The sequence below is a fragment of the Carcharhinus amblyrhynchos genome, chromosome 19 (genome assembly GCF_965287045.1).
Source record: "Carcharhinus amblyrhynchos chromosome 19, sCarAmb.v2.hapA, whole genome shotgun sequence".
Classification (NCBI taxonomy): Eukaryota; Metazoa; Chordata; class Chondrichthyes; order Carcharhiniformes; family Carcharhinidae; genus Carcharhinus; species Carcharhinus amblyrhynchos.
Genome location: NC_137342.1, coordinates 12,189,553 through 12,204,340, shown reverse-complemented (window position 1 = coordinate 12,204,340; position 14,788 = coordinate 12,189,553). Strand labels below are relative to the sequence as shown.

The 14,788-nt window shown below is 40.7% G+C and overlaps 1 protein-coding gene across 1 annotated transcript in view; it reads left to right on the top strand.

The window, feature by feature from the left end:
- Positions 1-13,390: 13,390 nt before the first annotated feature.
- LOC145355592 (troponin T, cardiac muscle isoforms-like) overlaps positions 13,391-14,788 on the top strand; it is a gene marked incomplete at its 5' end in the record, with an annotated part of 36,651 nt that continues 35,253 nt past the window's right edge. Inside the window, one exon of the mRNA XM_080207842.1 lies at positions 13,391-13,412. Within this exon, the coding sequence (XP_080063968.1) occupies positions 13,391-13,412 (22 nt within the window). The remainder of the gene's footprint in view (positions 13,413-14,788) is intronic.

Sequence of the window (14,788 nt, the reverse complement as noted above, 5' to 3'; positions counted from 1 at the left end):
ACATTTATTACCCCGAAGCTAGTGATGCTGAGCTATCTTCTTAAACTGCTGCGGTTCATATGGTGTACAGTGCAAGAGCCTGCACTGGTATGAGGGTGTACATTCCCAGTAGACACTCTGGGTCTACCTGGCATACATCCTGGCATAATGAAGAGACTAACCTACGGACACAGTTCAGGAAGAAATATGTAGTTGGCAGCAACAGGATCAGTTGGAAGCTAATTTCGAAGTAAGAAACAAGCTTATCATCACCCACCAGCTATCACTTTTTTTTGTTCCAACCATGCAATCCCTAAAACAAGATCTTTGCCCCCAGATGAATGGCTTCAAAGGATACGTTCTTGGTCATGAGGAACATTAAGGCCAATAATGTAAAGAAGTTAACAGCATATGATTTTTCACACTACATCTCACTACTTTTTTTTAGTAATGGAACATTAAAAGGCATCTTCCATGCAACTCTTGAAATCAGATCCTTCCATGCTGAACCTCATTGGCAATATCAATATAAATTGCACTGAATTACGCTAGGTTTTAGAATTTTTTGGCATAAACCAATTTGTATATACCAACAGCTTAAACTGCTAGGAATCAATGCAAATGTTTTAGAACGTACTGCCAAATCTAGACGCCCCCACTCCACCCGCTACACCAGTTGTCTAAAAGAGTACAGGGGAAATTCAAACAGAAACAATGTACAGTAGGCACAAATAACTAAGCACTGCAAATAGCCTAGTTGGGTAAAAGGTTAGTTAATCAGATGAAGAAGGAAACTTGTGTGTGAATGTAGAGGCTGTGGGAAGGGTTTTAAATGAATATTTTGCCTCTTGTATTTGCTAAGGAAAGGGATGATGCAGATTTAGTAGTCCTGGAGGAACACTGAGATATCGAATGTGAGAATCAGAAGACAGAGAAAGTACTCTAAGGGTTCGAAGCCTTGAAAGTTGATAAGTCACTAGGGCCAGATGGACTCTTTGTGAAGTTGCTGAAAGAGATCAAGGTAGAGGTAGTAGATGCTCTGAGGATGATTTTCCAATCCTCACTAGATACAGGGGAGGTACTGGAGGACTGGAAAAATTGTTTAAAAAGGGATCAAAGGAAATGCCAAACAATTATAGGCCAGTTAGTCTTACATCAATGGTGGGCAAATTAGTAGAATCAATCCTGAGAGATAGGATTAACTGTCACATAGAAAGGTGGATTTGCTAAAGATCTCTCACACTTGATTGAATTCATTGAGGGAGTGACAAGAAGGATTCTTGAAGATAGTGCATGTGGATTTGTGTACGTGGATTTTAGCAAGACATTTGACAAGGTCCCACATGGCAAATTGGTCGAAAGATAAAAGCCCATGGGATACAGGGTAATGTGGTGAACTGGATTAAATTTTGCACAGTAACAGGAAGCAAAGGGTAATGATGCTGGATGTTCTTGCGACTGGAAAGTTGTTTCAAGTGGTGTTCCACAGGATTCGTTGTTGGGACCCTTGCTGTTTGTGTTATATGTCAACAATTTGGATGTGAATGTGGAGGGCATGATTGGAAAATTTGCAGATGGCACAAAGATTGGCCAAGTGGTAGCTATTGTAGAGGATAACTATAATCTACAAAATGATATCGATGGGTTAGTGGAGTGGGTGGTAAAATGGCAGATGGATTAATGAGGTCATGTATTTGGGGAAGTCAAACAGTTACAAGGAATGTACAATAAATGGGTATTTATTAAGGGGGGTAAATGAAGTGAGAGATCTTGGCCTACAAGAACACAGATCCCTAAAAGCAGCAGTTCAAGTAGACGAGGTTATAAAGAAGACATACAGAATGTTGTCCATCATTAGCAGAGGTATAGAATATAATTTTATAAAACATTAATGAGGCCATAACTGGAGTATTGTGTGCAGATGTGGTCACCATGTTGCAGGAAAGACATAGAGAGAGTGCAGAGAAAATTTACAAGAATGTTGCAAATGTCTGTCATCTGGAGCAAGTACCATTGTCAATCCCAGCATTCCCCACAACTCTGCATGAAAATAACAATAGTATGATGCTCCCAAAGCCCTTTACACATGCTTCTTCTTTTAAAAGTCAGAGGAAATATCTGAATACCAAGCTAATGTAGCTACAGCTCGGTTAAAGTCATAGAGGTTTACAGCATGGAAACAGGCCCTTCGGCCCAACCTGTCCATGCCCCCCTTTGTCTTGACGACTAGGTTGATCCCAATTGCCCATGTTTGGCCCATATCCCTCAGTAGCATCTCACTCATGAACTGTTTTTTAAAATACAAAATTGGACTTAGTACTACCTCTGGCAGCTTGTGCCAGACACTCACAACCCTCTGTGTGGAAAAAATTGCCCCTCTGGACTCTTTTGTATCTCTTCCCTCTCACCTTAAACCTCTGCCCCCTAGTTTTAGACTCCCCAACTTTGGTAAAAGATATCGACTGTCTAGCTGATCTATGCCCCTCATTATTTTGTAGACTTCTATAAGATCACCCCTAAGCTTCTTACGTTCCAGAGGAAAAAAATCCCAGTCTATCCAGCCTCATAACTTAAAGCAAGTCCTGATAGCATCCTAGTAAATCTTTTCTGCATTTTTTTTCTAGTTTGTTTTTCTCCCATTGCTGTAGGCTGTTTGTAGATCTGACTCTTATGGTTGACTGAAGAGTTCTGGTGCCACAGGTGAAGGCTTCCTACAAGTCAGAGGTGGGGTATTTTATGTTCTTGGAGATTGTGAGCTGCTTTGGTGACAGACGCCTCCCGTGGACTTTTAATTTCCGATCAAACCCATCTGTTGAGCTGGGCTCTTGAAATTTCTCTGTGACATCCTGTAGTAGGGTTAGAATCTAAACTGTCCTTTCAGTAAGCTGCTGCTTTTTGTCCTGGCCCATGTTCCTGCCCTTGCTCCTGTGCACTTGAACCCTTCCTGACCTTGTATCGCTGGGAGACTTATTTCAGTTTCTTGGTTTAGGTGCTGCAGTGGACAAAACACCTCCTGTGAGTTAGGAGCCTTACCTTGGCAACAATGCTCAGATTTATTACACTTCATTCATTACAACTAGGTTCTAGTGTAAAAACTAAGTTATGATCACTCTGTTCCATAATGCAAAATGCTTATTAGCCTACTAGGCCTTCAGTGAAGCTAGCACTTACGTACTCAGGCTAAGAGACTAATCTAACCTTGCATCAATTTCATAAACACTGCATTCCAGCTTAGAACACGGAATGAAAACCAAGAACAAGTTACCATGGCAATTTCCAAATAATAAGAAATGTTGAGATAATTATTCTAATAAAGGAGACAGTTTTCTATTGGGTAAAAAAGTGTTATGATTGGTGGACTATGTATGCAAATGAAGTGTTAAAAAGTTGCTCATTTCTCATTTGCTGTAATTGACCATAATTGCTAAGTATCTGTATGAATCGACAGAACATCATAGTGAAAATCACTGTTTACTGTGTCTGTGCCCCTTGCTAGCAGGTTAATTTTTTAAAAAACCCTTAAGATTTCAGTACTCGCTGTGCTTGAATTGTGTTAATCTTCAAGACTAGGTGAAGTGCAGTGCTTCCATCAATTTGTTACGTCACTCAATCCCCCTGGTGCTGGGCAGCTAACCTGGAGCCTTTCTTCCCTACATTTTGGAGGAGTGCTTCCCTCCTTTGGGGAGACTTCAATGTTTTCTGTTCCATTTTCTTTGGTTTGTGAGTATTGTTGGTAAGGCCAGCATTTATTGATTATCACTCATTGCCCTTCAGGCAGTTGTGGTGAGCAGTCTCCTTGACCCCAGTGATTTATGTAGTATACGTACACTCACTGGGAGCAGGATTTTTAACAGTAAGGAGTCTCCAGGTTAAAGTCTAACAGGTTTATTTGATAGTAAACACCACTAGCTTTCGGAACGCTGTTCCTTCATCAGGTGGGTGGAGAGTTCTGATCACAAACTCACCTGACAAAGGAACAGTGTTCTGAAAGCTAGTGGCGTTTACTACCAAATAAACCTGTTGGATTTAACCTGGTGTTGTGAGACTTCTTACTGTGTTTATCCCCGTCCAATGCCGTCATCTCCACAGCAGGATTTTAACCCAGTGATGTAGACCCAAGTCAGGATGTGGGAACTTGGTGGCATTCCCATGCATCAGAGGCACAGGCTTGGAAGGTGCTGGTGAATGATCTTGGCAAGTTACTGCGGTGTGTCTTGATGTTACTGTTATTGACGCTGGTGGTGGATGGGGTATGGATCCAATGGATATTTTTATGAATAGTGTTCAGCTCGAGTGATGTAGGAGCCACACTCAACCAAGCAAGTAGAGTATTCCATCACACTCCTAACATGGACCTTCCAGTTAGTGGATAGGGTTTGGAGAGTCAGAAGGTGAGTTACTTGCCATAGGATTCCCAGCCTCTAACTTGCTCTTGTAGCCACAGTATTTATGTGGTTAGTTCAATCCGGTTTAGTTTCTGATAAATGTTGGGGGGAATGCAATGATGATACTGCTGTTGAGTCAATGTTGGAGAGGATTATTATCTGGCCCTGAATGTTACTTTGACTGCAAACAAGATGTACCCTTTTTTTTTGAGTTACAATCTTTTAATTATGCAGCTTACCAAATTTAATCAAACTGTGCGTGAGTGCTAAAGAATATTTTTGCCCCTCTTCTGTTTGGTGCGTTGGGCAATTGTAGCACTGACTGAATTTTCCAAAACACGAGACTTAACACAGACAAGGTGCAAATCTTGATTGTGTCTGAACTCTCTAGCATCTGTATTGGCTTGCTGACTCATTAAAAGTGCCTTGCATGAATTTCTGCAAAAGGTACCTCAAGTTGCTACTCAAACTTCTATTTCAAAATTTTCTCCTAGAAGTGGTTGAAGAAATAGAGGAAGAGGTCCAACTGGAAGAAGGTAAAATTGTTTACATTCTTAAAGTCACCATTCGTACATCTCTTTCAACTTTATAAGGCCAACTTTCTGATGGGTACTTCCCCGCTGAGCCTTGTCCACTGGGAAATCATAGACGTGCTTGGCACTATTTTCAGAAGCGAACATCAGGCTTGGGTTGGCGCATTTTGAAAATTGGCCCTCATAAGACAGCTGTGTTCAGTTGGTGGCGTCTTTTATTCAAATCTTCAGGCAGGACACAAGCACGTTATTTAACCTAATGCCCAACTGCATTACTGAGTGCTGCATTTTCAGAGGTGCTGTCCCTTTAAATGCAGCATTAAATCAGAGTCCTATTCCTAGATGTTCACAATCCCGTGACTGTATTCAATGGAGAATGTCAGTTCTTCAGTGTTCTGGCCAACAAAACAATCATAGATTTTACAGTGCAGAAGAAGGCCATTTGGCCCCTCGAGACTGCACTGACAACAATCCCACCGGGTCCTATCCTATCCCCGTAACCCCACATATTTAACCTCCTAATCTCCCTGACGTTAAGGGGCAATTTATCATGGCCAAACAACTTAATCCGCATATCTTTGGAATGTGGGAGGAAACTGGAGCACCCGGAAGAAACGCATGCAGCCACTGGGAGAATGAACAAACTCTGCACAATCTCCCAAGGCCAGAATTGGACCTGGGTCCCTTGTGCTGTGAGGCAACAGTGCCAGCTACTGTGCTGCCCCCTTTTAAGAAACTATATAGATCAGCGAACCTAATGTTGGTAGCAGGGAAGTTACTAAAGTCCATTATCAAGGATTTCGTAGCACATTTGGAAAGCTGTCCTTGTGACTTGAATGTTTCGTTGCCATTTGCATTATGAAAAAATTGTAAAGTTATTGTGGCAATGGATTTTTAAACATTCTCATTGAGCATTGCTGGCAAGGCCAGCTTTTGTTGCCCTTCCTAATTGTTGCAACTTGACTGGTTTGCACAGAGGAGAGTTAAGCAATAATCAGATGTAGAGAAGACTAGGTAAGGACAGCAAGGGGGGTATTTAGTCCAGTGACCTCATTATGCCACTATCTCGGATTCATTTTTATTGCCTAATGTGATAATAATTAACTCTCTAAAACTCATCCAGATGCTAAACAAGCTTATTTCAGATTGTCAACTGTTTTTGAAATAACCAATATTTACCCAAAATGGATGGAAAATTAATCGATATTTTGAAGGATTGTGGATAATATTAATGTACATGAATCATACTGGTTTTTGTGGAAATAACCAAAACATGATCCTTCAAACTTGTGGAGCAAACTACTAAGATGAGGTACTTTTAGATGCATATAGGTTGAGACATTCAGTGACTTTTTTATAAACTCTGTGAATAATTACTAGAGGATTCCCCAAGGGCATCAGTACTCTTGTGCACCCATAAATAACAACACATCGTCAACCCTCTTTTTCTTTGTCAAAGAAAACAAGTAATAGTGTGGAATGTGTGCTATTTTTTTTTCACTGATTTTGTTGTTCTTTCCATGTGTGACCTACTGACAGAAGCCAGTTCCCCTCATGATGAACAACCAATTCATGAAGGTACAAACATTGATCTATAAACAGCTACTGCAAATGGCTACTATCTTTAACTGAGAAGCAAGTTGTCATTAGCCTGAACTGTTTTATTTTTATCGTTACTGGTATGAGTCACTTTTTTTCACTCGCATTGATGCACGAAGGGGAACTGGTTTAAAACGTAGGGTCAATGTTCCACTCTGCAGTCTAAGCTTGGAGGCCAGGTGTGGGAGTCATTCCCGGTTGTGGGCAGGGAGGGGGGAGGGGTTGTGGTACGGCAGAACATATGACTTGTTTAACTTATTGTTTTATGCACTTGCAAGGAACACGTCACATCTTAGGGTGAGCAGGAAGTTGCTGTCTCCACCATTATCTCAAACAGGTCTAAGATCCGCTATCCTATTTATAGGGGAATTAGACAGCCATTCACCCACTGCAGGCCAGGAATTCTGGATTCTGCATCCACAAAAACATCAAAAAAGACAGAAAGGTGTGGCCCCAGTTATGCCTTCTTACAAATTCTCCACCTGGTTGTCCAGGAAAGATGGGAGATGCTGTTTGCAAAGCATGGCAGCAAGAAGCCCTCTCATCTAAGCATGCTGGGCCTGGACAAAGATCATGGCAGTGATTGGTACCAATAGAATTCAGTGTAGAGATCCCAACGGTGCAGGAAGAGGATGAATGTTCTGCCGCTCTTGTCACAGCAAATGCACCATTCACCCACTGAAAACTAATACTGAAATGTGTGAGTGCACAGGGATATGTTACCCTTACCAAGCCCTCCAAGTTGCTGATGAGATCCAGTTGGGGACCAATAACTTTTTTTTTAAAAAGGGGGCAAGGAAATTCAAAGCACTAAGTGAATACAGCCACAGCATTCCATGAGTTGCCAACAAAAAAAAAACTTTTCTATACAAGGTCAGAAAGATAGAACAATTTACAATATCCATCTTGATTAAATTGGTCACTGCCAAGACAGAGCACAGTCTTTGGTTGTAATTCATTTCAAGTTTGTGGCTATCAATGGCTGAAATGAGATACAGCTAAAGCTAACAAACTTTATTACCATGGATACTTTGCCAAAGGCTTATTGCTCCATTGATTGATATTTGTACTTGTTAAACTGTCAATTCTCTTTTGCTGCTAATTTGTGTTTTATTGTTTTTGGTATTTAATGAATTGTATTGCTGTAATTTCTGTTGCTGTGACATTAGCCTCTTGGCCAGTCATTTATTACATGTGAGAATTGGTTCTCAACTGACTTGCCTGTCTAAATAAAAGGTTAAATAAATCTTATTTACCCTGAATGTCGGTGTATATGAGATGCATGTGAATTAGCAAGTAAACTGTGAAGTGCCAAATGTAACCTGTTGGGACCAGATTTAAAAACTCCAGGATATATTGTAAAGTTAGCCAAGATCCCAACTTCTTTTGATTTGATTCCTTTTGAGGTTTGTCAGTGCATCAAACACCTTCAACCCTCCCCCTATTGCGTACCAAGTTTCTTTCCATTCTCCTCTGAAATTACCACCTCCTCATTCCTTTTCCCTGCTGTAACCATTCAGTCTTCTCTTATTACCCTGGAACCAATTTTCATATATGTTGACATGCCTGCTGAGCTACCTGTTCCCATCACTGCCCATGCCCCTCCTGACCCTTCCCGTATCCAAAGCCAACTGTATCCTGACTTTGTGACCTACCCCATGAGACCATTCACTGATTCCTGCCCCCTACAACATTAGCCACGCATTTCCACCAAACCAGATTCAACTCTTCCCTCTGACTCCTGACTGTATCCTCTGAGCCCCAGTGTCCTCTTTGAAACCCCTCAGACCAAATTCAAGAACTTATGGGCCATGTCCTTTATACAGTGCTCACTGCCCAGAGAAGCCTTCCACCACCTTACAATGAGACCAAGAAATGAGTAGCATGCTTATCCTTTTAATAGCCCAAGATAGTTAGTCGAGCTTACTTCCGAGGATTGCCTCACATCCTTCCCTGCTGGTCCTACACTTTTTCACCTGCACTTCTGTTTGCAAAGCCAATTGTGCTAATTTTGCTAATCAAATTTTGATAGTGCACACAAATTGCCATATTTCAGACATACCACGGGTTTTAGTTGTGCATTCGTTCAGGAAATATTAAAGTGTGCACATTACACCAGGAATAGCCATCTTTTCATTTTCTTGCACTGCTGGTCTGTGTCTTTTGGAACAAGTATGTGACCCAAATCCAGAGGAAGCCAAAGTTAAAAATGGCAGGCAGATTGAGTTCACATTGGAAATTCCAGTAGTGGCATTTCCTTCTTCAAATACTGTGACAGATCAATCCCATGCCTCCCCCTCCCCAGCCCGATTGCAGGGGTTCTCCTCATCTACAGTTTTAAGTAACTAATGGAGCCTCAGCAAAACTGAAAAATGTTTTTAAGTCCAATTCAGAGTAGCCATAACATTCAATAATGCAGATTTTTTTTTTTGTCAAGGAGGATGTTTCTGGTCCATAATGGTGCGGATATCATGCCATTTTTGATCTCAAACCATCCAGTGAATGCTCTCAGCTTTGCACAGCTGAATTCAGCAGCAGGATGGAACCTTCACCTGTGTTATTTAAAGGAGAAATTTAGAGTATTGTGAACAGTTTTGGGCCCCATATCTAAGAAAGGATGTACTGGCCTTGGGAAAAGGTCCAAAGGAGGTTTGCAAGAATGATCCCTGGAATGAAGAGCTTGTTGTATGAGGAATGATTGAGGACTCCGGATCTGTACTCATTGGAGTTTAGGAGGATGAGAGGGGAATCTTATTGAAACGTAACGGATATGTCGAGGCCTGGACAGAATGTATAAGGAGAGGATGTTTCAACTAGTAGGAAAAACTAGAACCAGAGGGCACAACCTCGGGCTAAAGAACGATCCTTTAAAACTGAGATGAGGAGGAATTTCTTCAGCCAGAGAATGATGAATCTGTGGAACTCTTTGCCACAATAGGCTGTAGAGGCTAGGCCATTGTGTGTCTTTAAGACAGAGATAGATTCTTGATTGATAAGGGAATCCAGAGGTTATGGGGATGAGAAAAATATCAGCTATGATTGAATGGCAGAGTAAACTCAATAAGCTGAGTAGGAGCAGATGTCTTATAGTCTTGTGGAAATCAGCCATTTTCAGGTTGGCTGCCAGTTAATTTCTGACAGTAATTGCTGAGTTAGTCGAATTTGTATTGTTGTTAATAAGTACTTAGAACAGCATATTTTGCGAGTCTTAACATGGCTTGTTCTTAAAGCTAAAGACTGGGAACTATCTTACCGGATATCAGAATGTGGATAAAATTTGAAGTCACGTTGGGGCCACAGACTAGTGTGGGCGACACGTCCCAGGGAGAGACAAGATATTAATTGTTTGATCTAAGTATTGTTAGTCAATCCTCTATTCATTTTAAGTGTCAGTGTAAGGATTAAAATTAATGAACTATTTTATTACTAAAACAGTGAATATTCAATGCACTTTAAAATGTTAAGAAGTGAAAAGACATTGAGAAAAACATTATACAATCTGACTACTTAGCATACCTCTGGTGTATAGATTTGCCAAACATAGTTTTGTAAAAGGGAAATCATGTTTAGCAAACTTGTTAAAGTTCTATGAGGATGTAACAAGCAAGACGAATAAAGGGGAACCAGTAGATGTAATGTATTTGGATTTCCAAAGGTGAAAGGCTGTTGATTGTTAGAGGGGGAGGTAGCAGATGCCCACGAAGGATGGACTTGTGCCCCCTAGCCTTAGAATGCCCAGCTTCAGATTGTAGCACCATGAGTGGCAGCAGTCTAGGCTGGTTGGCTGATAGGGAACAACAAGGGCAATGGTGGAGTGGTGGAAGGATGAATGCGGGACAGTAGGTTTGTACTTCACAGCATCATTGCCACTCCCCAGTGGTAGTGGTTCAGAAATCCTAGTAATTTATTTAAGAATAGACCCACTGTGACAATTTGCAAGTTCCCTTGAACACTGGTATCCACAAGCATGGTGACAGCAGTCTGAGCAATCAATGCAGCACTCAACTTGAAGAATAGGTGCAGGAGAGGACCATGAGATTCCTCGAGCCTGCTTTGTCATTCATTCACTGCAATCATACCAATCATCTTCTCCAAAACCCTCGCTTTCTTGAGAGGCCAAAAATCTTTCAATTTCAACCTTCAATATACTAAACAATGGAGCATCCATAACCCCCGGCTTAGAGAATTCCAACGATCCACAAGCCTCTCGAGTGAATAAATTTCTCCTCATCTCAGTCCTAAATGATTCACCCTATATCCTGATATTTTCAGATAATATGTCCTGACAGTTTTTAATTACATAGGAGGTTGGCAAAAGGGGCCAGTTGCATATACCCTGTGAGAGCTTTACAGATTTTGAAGATATGATCAACAACTAGGGTTGTCCCTGTCACCAACGGTATGCTGTGATTGCCATACACATTTTTGGGTCAAGTTAACCTAGGCTGTTTGGTTAACAGGCTAGTATACTTAGGTGAAGGCTATCAATGATCATGATTATGGAGATCTGCTTTCTTCACCCTCCCTCCATTTTGGCAGGGTCTGCAAGAAACCTTGTCTGTCGGCTGTGCATACTGGGAAATCGCAACACTTGATGCATTAATCTTTCCTTCTAATTTTGCATGGATTTGAAATTGAGGACAGCACCCTCTGATTTCCTGACTGGCAAATCTAAACATCAGGCCTCCAACTGCATCTCCAAACCTGCAAACAAAGATTACGTTAAATACAAAGCTCGATGAGCAATTTAGAAGCGTTTTTCTTAGCGCATCAGAAAATGCCATTCAACCCTCATTTAATGATAGACGCAGTCAAACCAAAATCTTGCATGGAATTTGCTCCATGCAGGAGCCTATTTGAGGATCAGATGAGAAGGTTGGGCAATTTTAGTGAGCAAGATTCCATCTGGAAGCATGTTTGCACTGAATTCACCCTATATGGTGGGGAGAGGGAAGAACAATCTGGAGTTGGAAACGCAGAGAAAAGGAAGAAAATGGTCCGAGGGGGAAAAAAAAGAGGTGAAGGGCAACAGATTCCAAGAAACAAAGACATTGAGGCAATGAAAAAGTTCAGGAGACAAGAGAAAGAGAGGGAGACAGCAATGGTACACAAAGGCATTAGGAGAGAAAATACAGAAAGCACCATTCACTCAAATGTCTCCCTCTATCATCCTCCCACATGGTTAACACATGATCTTTAGTCCTGTTTCACACGTCTATTCAAACAATAGTGTGGAAGTTTGAGTCTTTTCCTATGTTTACCCAGTGGATAATGATTAACCATGTCTAACCCCATCATGTCAGCCATCTACAACACGGACCTCTGAGAGGAAATACTAGGATTGTTAAGGATGTTGGGATAGCTTTATTGGAAGAGATCAGCTAGTTAAATGCCCAGACAGGATCGGCATTACAAACTCACTGAAGAAAAGCGGTATAAGTGACATTGTTAAATTAAATTACAAAGTCGTGCAAGGAGCGATATATGGATATAGAGGACTTTTTCAGCGCTGCTTATTAACTTGATTACTTCATGTTCTTTAAAAAAAGTAAGAAAAAGGGCAGCATGGTGGCACAGTGGTTAGCACCGTTGCCTCACAATCCAGGATACCTGGGTTCGGTTCCCTGTTTGGGTCACTGTCTGTGTGGAGTTTGCACATTCTCCCCGTGTCTGTGGCGTTTCCTCTGGGTGTTGCGGTTTCCTCCCACAGTCCAAGGATGTGCGGGTTAGGATGACTGGCCATGCTAAATTGACCCTTAATGTCCTGGGATGCATAGGTTAGACGGATGGGCGGGGTAAGTATGTTGGGTTACGGGGATAGGGCCTGGGTGGGATTGTTGTCAGTGCTGACTTGATGGCTGCTTCTTGTAGTGTAGGGATTCTATGATAATTTCACAGTTGCATTCTCACCAATGTCCTTCAGGGAAGGAAACTGCCATCCTTACCTGGTCTTTCCTATGTGTGACTCTTGTCCCACAGCAATGTGGTTGACTCTTAAAATGTGCCATGAAAATGACGCAACTGACTCAGTTCAGGGACAACTAGGGATAGACGATAATTGCTGGTACAGTCAATGCTGCCCATAACAGATGAATGAAATTAGAAAAACTATTAATTTGTCCAATACCTTGATGTTTAACTCCATTCTTTTATTTTCATTTTTTCAATTTTCATCCACTAAGCAGAAGCTCCTCAAGGTAGGTTATTATTATTTATTTTCTGAATTCAAGTTTATTAAACTTTCTGCTTTGTCCAAATAATGAATCAGTTTAATCCGGTTCTTTAACAAATATCGTTTTTAATCCATAAAGGTGTTCTCTTCCTCAGCATCAAACATTTGAGCAGTGTATGGATTAAGTACAACTATGTACTTAATTGGAAAAATACAGGATAAATATTAACTTTTCACTCTGCCAATAAGATATGGTTAATGGGTTAGGAGGATCAGAGCTCCAGTGTGCAAGTACTAACACTAAACCATTCTTCCTTTGGCAGTGTAGCTCCCTACTGGAACAATGGGGTTGTGGCAAATTTTAATAATGTTTGCAATGATTACAAACTGATGTGTATTGATTCACATGCAACTTTTATTGCTTCGATTTGCCAAACCTGTTAAGTTTAAAACAATGCTACCATTTATGTTTATCTGCATTAAATTGCCAAAATATGCCAAAGTCTTGCCAAAGTCAATGGATTTTTGGATGCCATGGCATACTTTTAACTTATTGTGGGGTGCTAGCAAATCTAATGCCTGTTTTACACCCATCCAATCATCTTTTCCGTTGATTTAATCAGGTGTAAAATTGGCAGCAGATTCACAATTGCCCAGTGATTAAAATTTTAAAATTATCCAATTATTTTTGCTGATTTCATAAATCAATTTTTTTCTCTCTTTTAGCAGGAGAAGCAGAAGAAGGTATATTAAATTTTATTGGCTCATTTTTGTTTTATCTAATGGTATTTGCATGGACTGTGGTCTTTTAATGGCAATAGGATTTCAAGAAATTAATATTGGAGATTACTTTTGAGCTTTGGTATGGTGATGAGTAGTTGTGGACTGTTCTGTAAATGAAAATCAAATCAGAATTGATTTATAATTTTCATTTGGATGCAGGGTATGAGTGAGTAAGCTAGAAAACCTCAGAGTAGCTGCATAAACATCTTCAGGTCTGTTTGCCTCAGGACTACTGGTCCAAAGTGACACATTTGTTTGGGCTCCGTAGAGAAATGAGTGATGATAGGAATATTTCTGCTCTGTCTGTCAGATGCTGAGGTCACATATAAAAGAGATTTGACCTTTTCCTAGTGAAATGGGTCTACAGTATAAAACTGGCCCTAATTTCTCCCTTGTTCAAAGAATGTTTGTTTGATTTTGGAAATGAAAAGATAACATACAATTAAAATACTTCTGAAGTTGAGGAGTTATAATGTGTTGCTGCATAGAAGAGAAGGATCCTTAATAAACATCTGAATTAGTCTTGACTTGGGTCTTCAGGTGGTTTGACAACTGTGGCAGTGGGGAGGAGGTTGGCAGCTCATGGTGATAGGGCATTTGTAACTTTGACTTATGTGGCAAGGGAGTGGAGGGTGGGGCATGAAGGAGGAGGAGTGGTGAGAGGATAAATGATGGATTGTAAGCTTTGTGGGGAAGGTCACTGCAAATCTCCTTGAAATGACCTTCTGATTTGGAAGGTCATTTTCACCTAAATCTATCATCCTCATTTAAATGAATTTGCCAGGTTTTGGGGAACTCTGTCAACCAAAGGCAAAAATTGGAGTGACAGTGATACTTGTAGCTCGCTATCATATTTAAACTAACTGCTGTGTCAGGTTGATCACTCATCCACCTTCTGATCTCAGGTGATGTTAGAAATGGACCATTTAGAAGTAGACTTAGGGTCAGGCTTTTGGTCTTTAACCAGAACTTGCCTTTTAAGTTTTGCAGCCTTGCCTTGGCACTCAAAGTTTCATCAACTTTGGTAGAACAGATCAATTCTGGCAGCAGAAGTGGCCAGGAAATCACACCCATAGTATAAGCAACACATATTTTTTGAAATAACTTGCCAGAAAGAATTATTTGGCTTGAACCAAAAAAAATCAAGGTCTGGTATATGAATAGAGCCTAAGGGGTATTGAGTTGGGTTTTCCACCAATTCCAATACTGATCCTGGTTTTCTTAATTTAAGATTTTTTAAAAAAAATTCAAATCCTCAAACTACCTTGGTGAGATTTGAACTTGCTCTCTGGGTTATTAGTCTAGACTTCTGAATTACCAGTCTGGTGAGATAACCA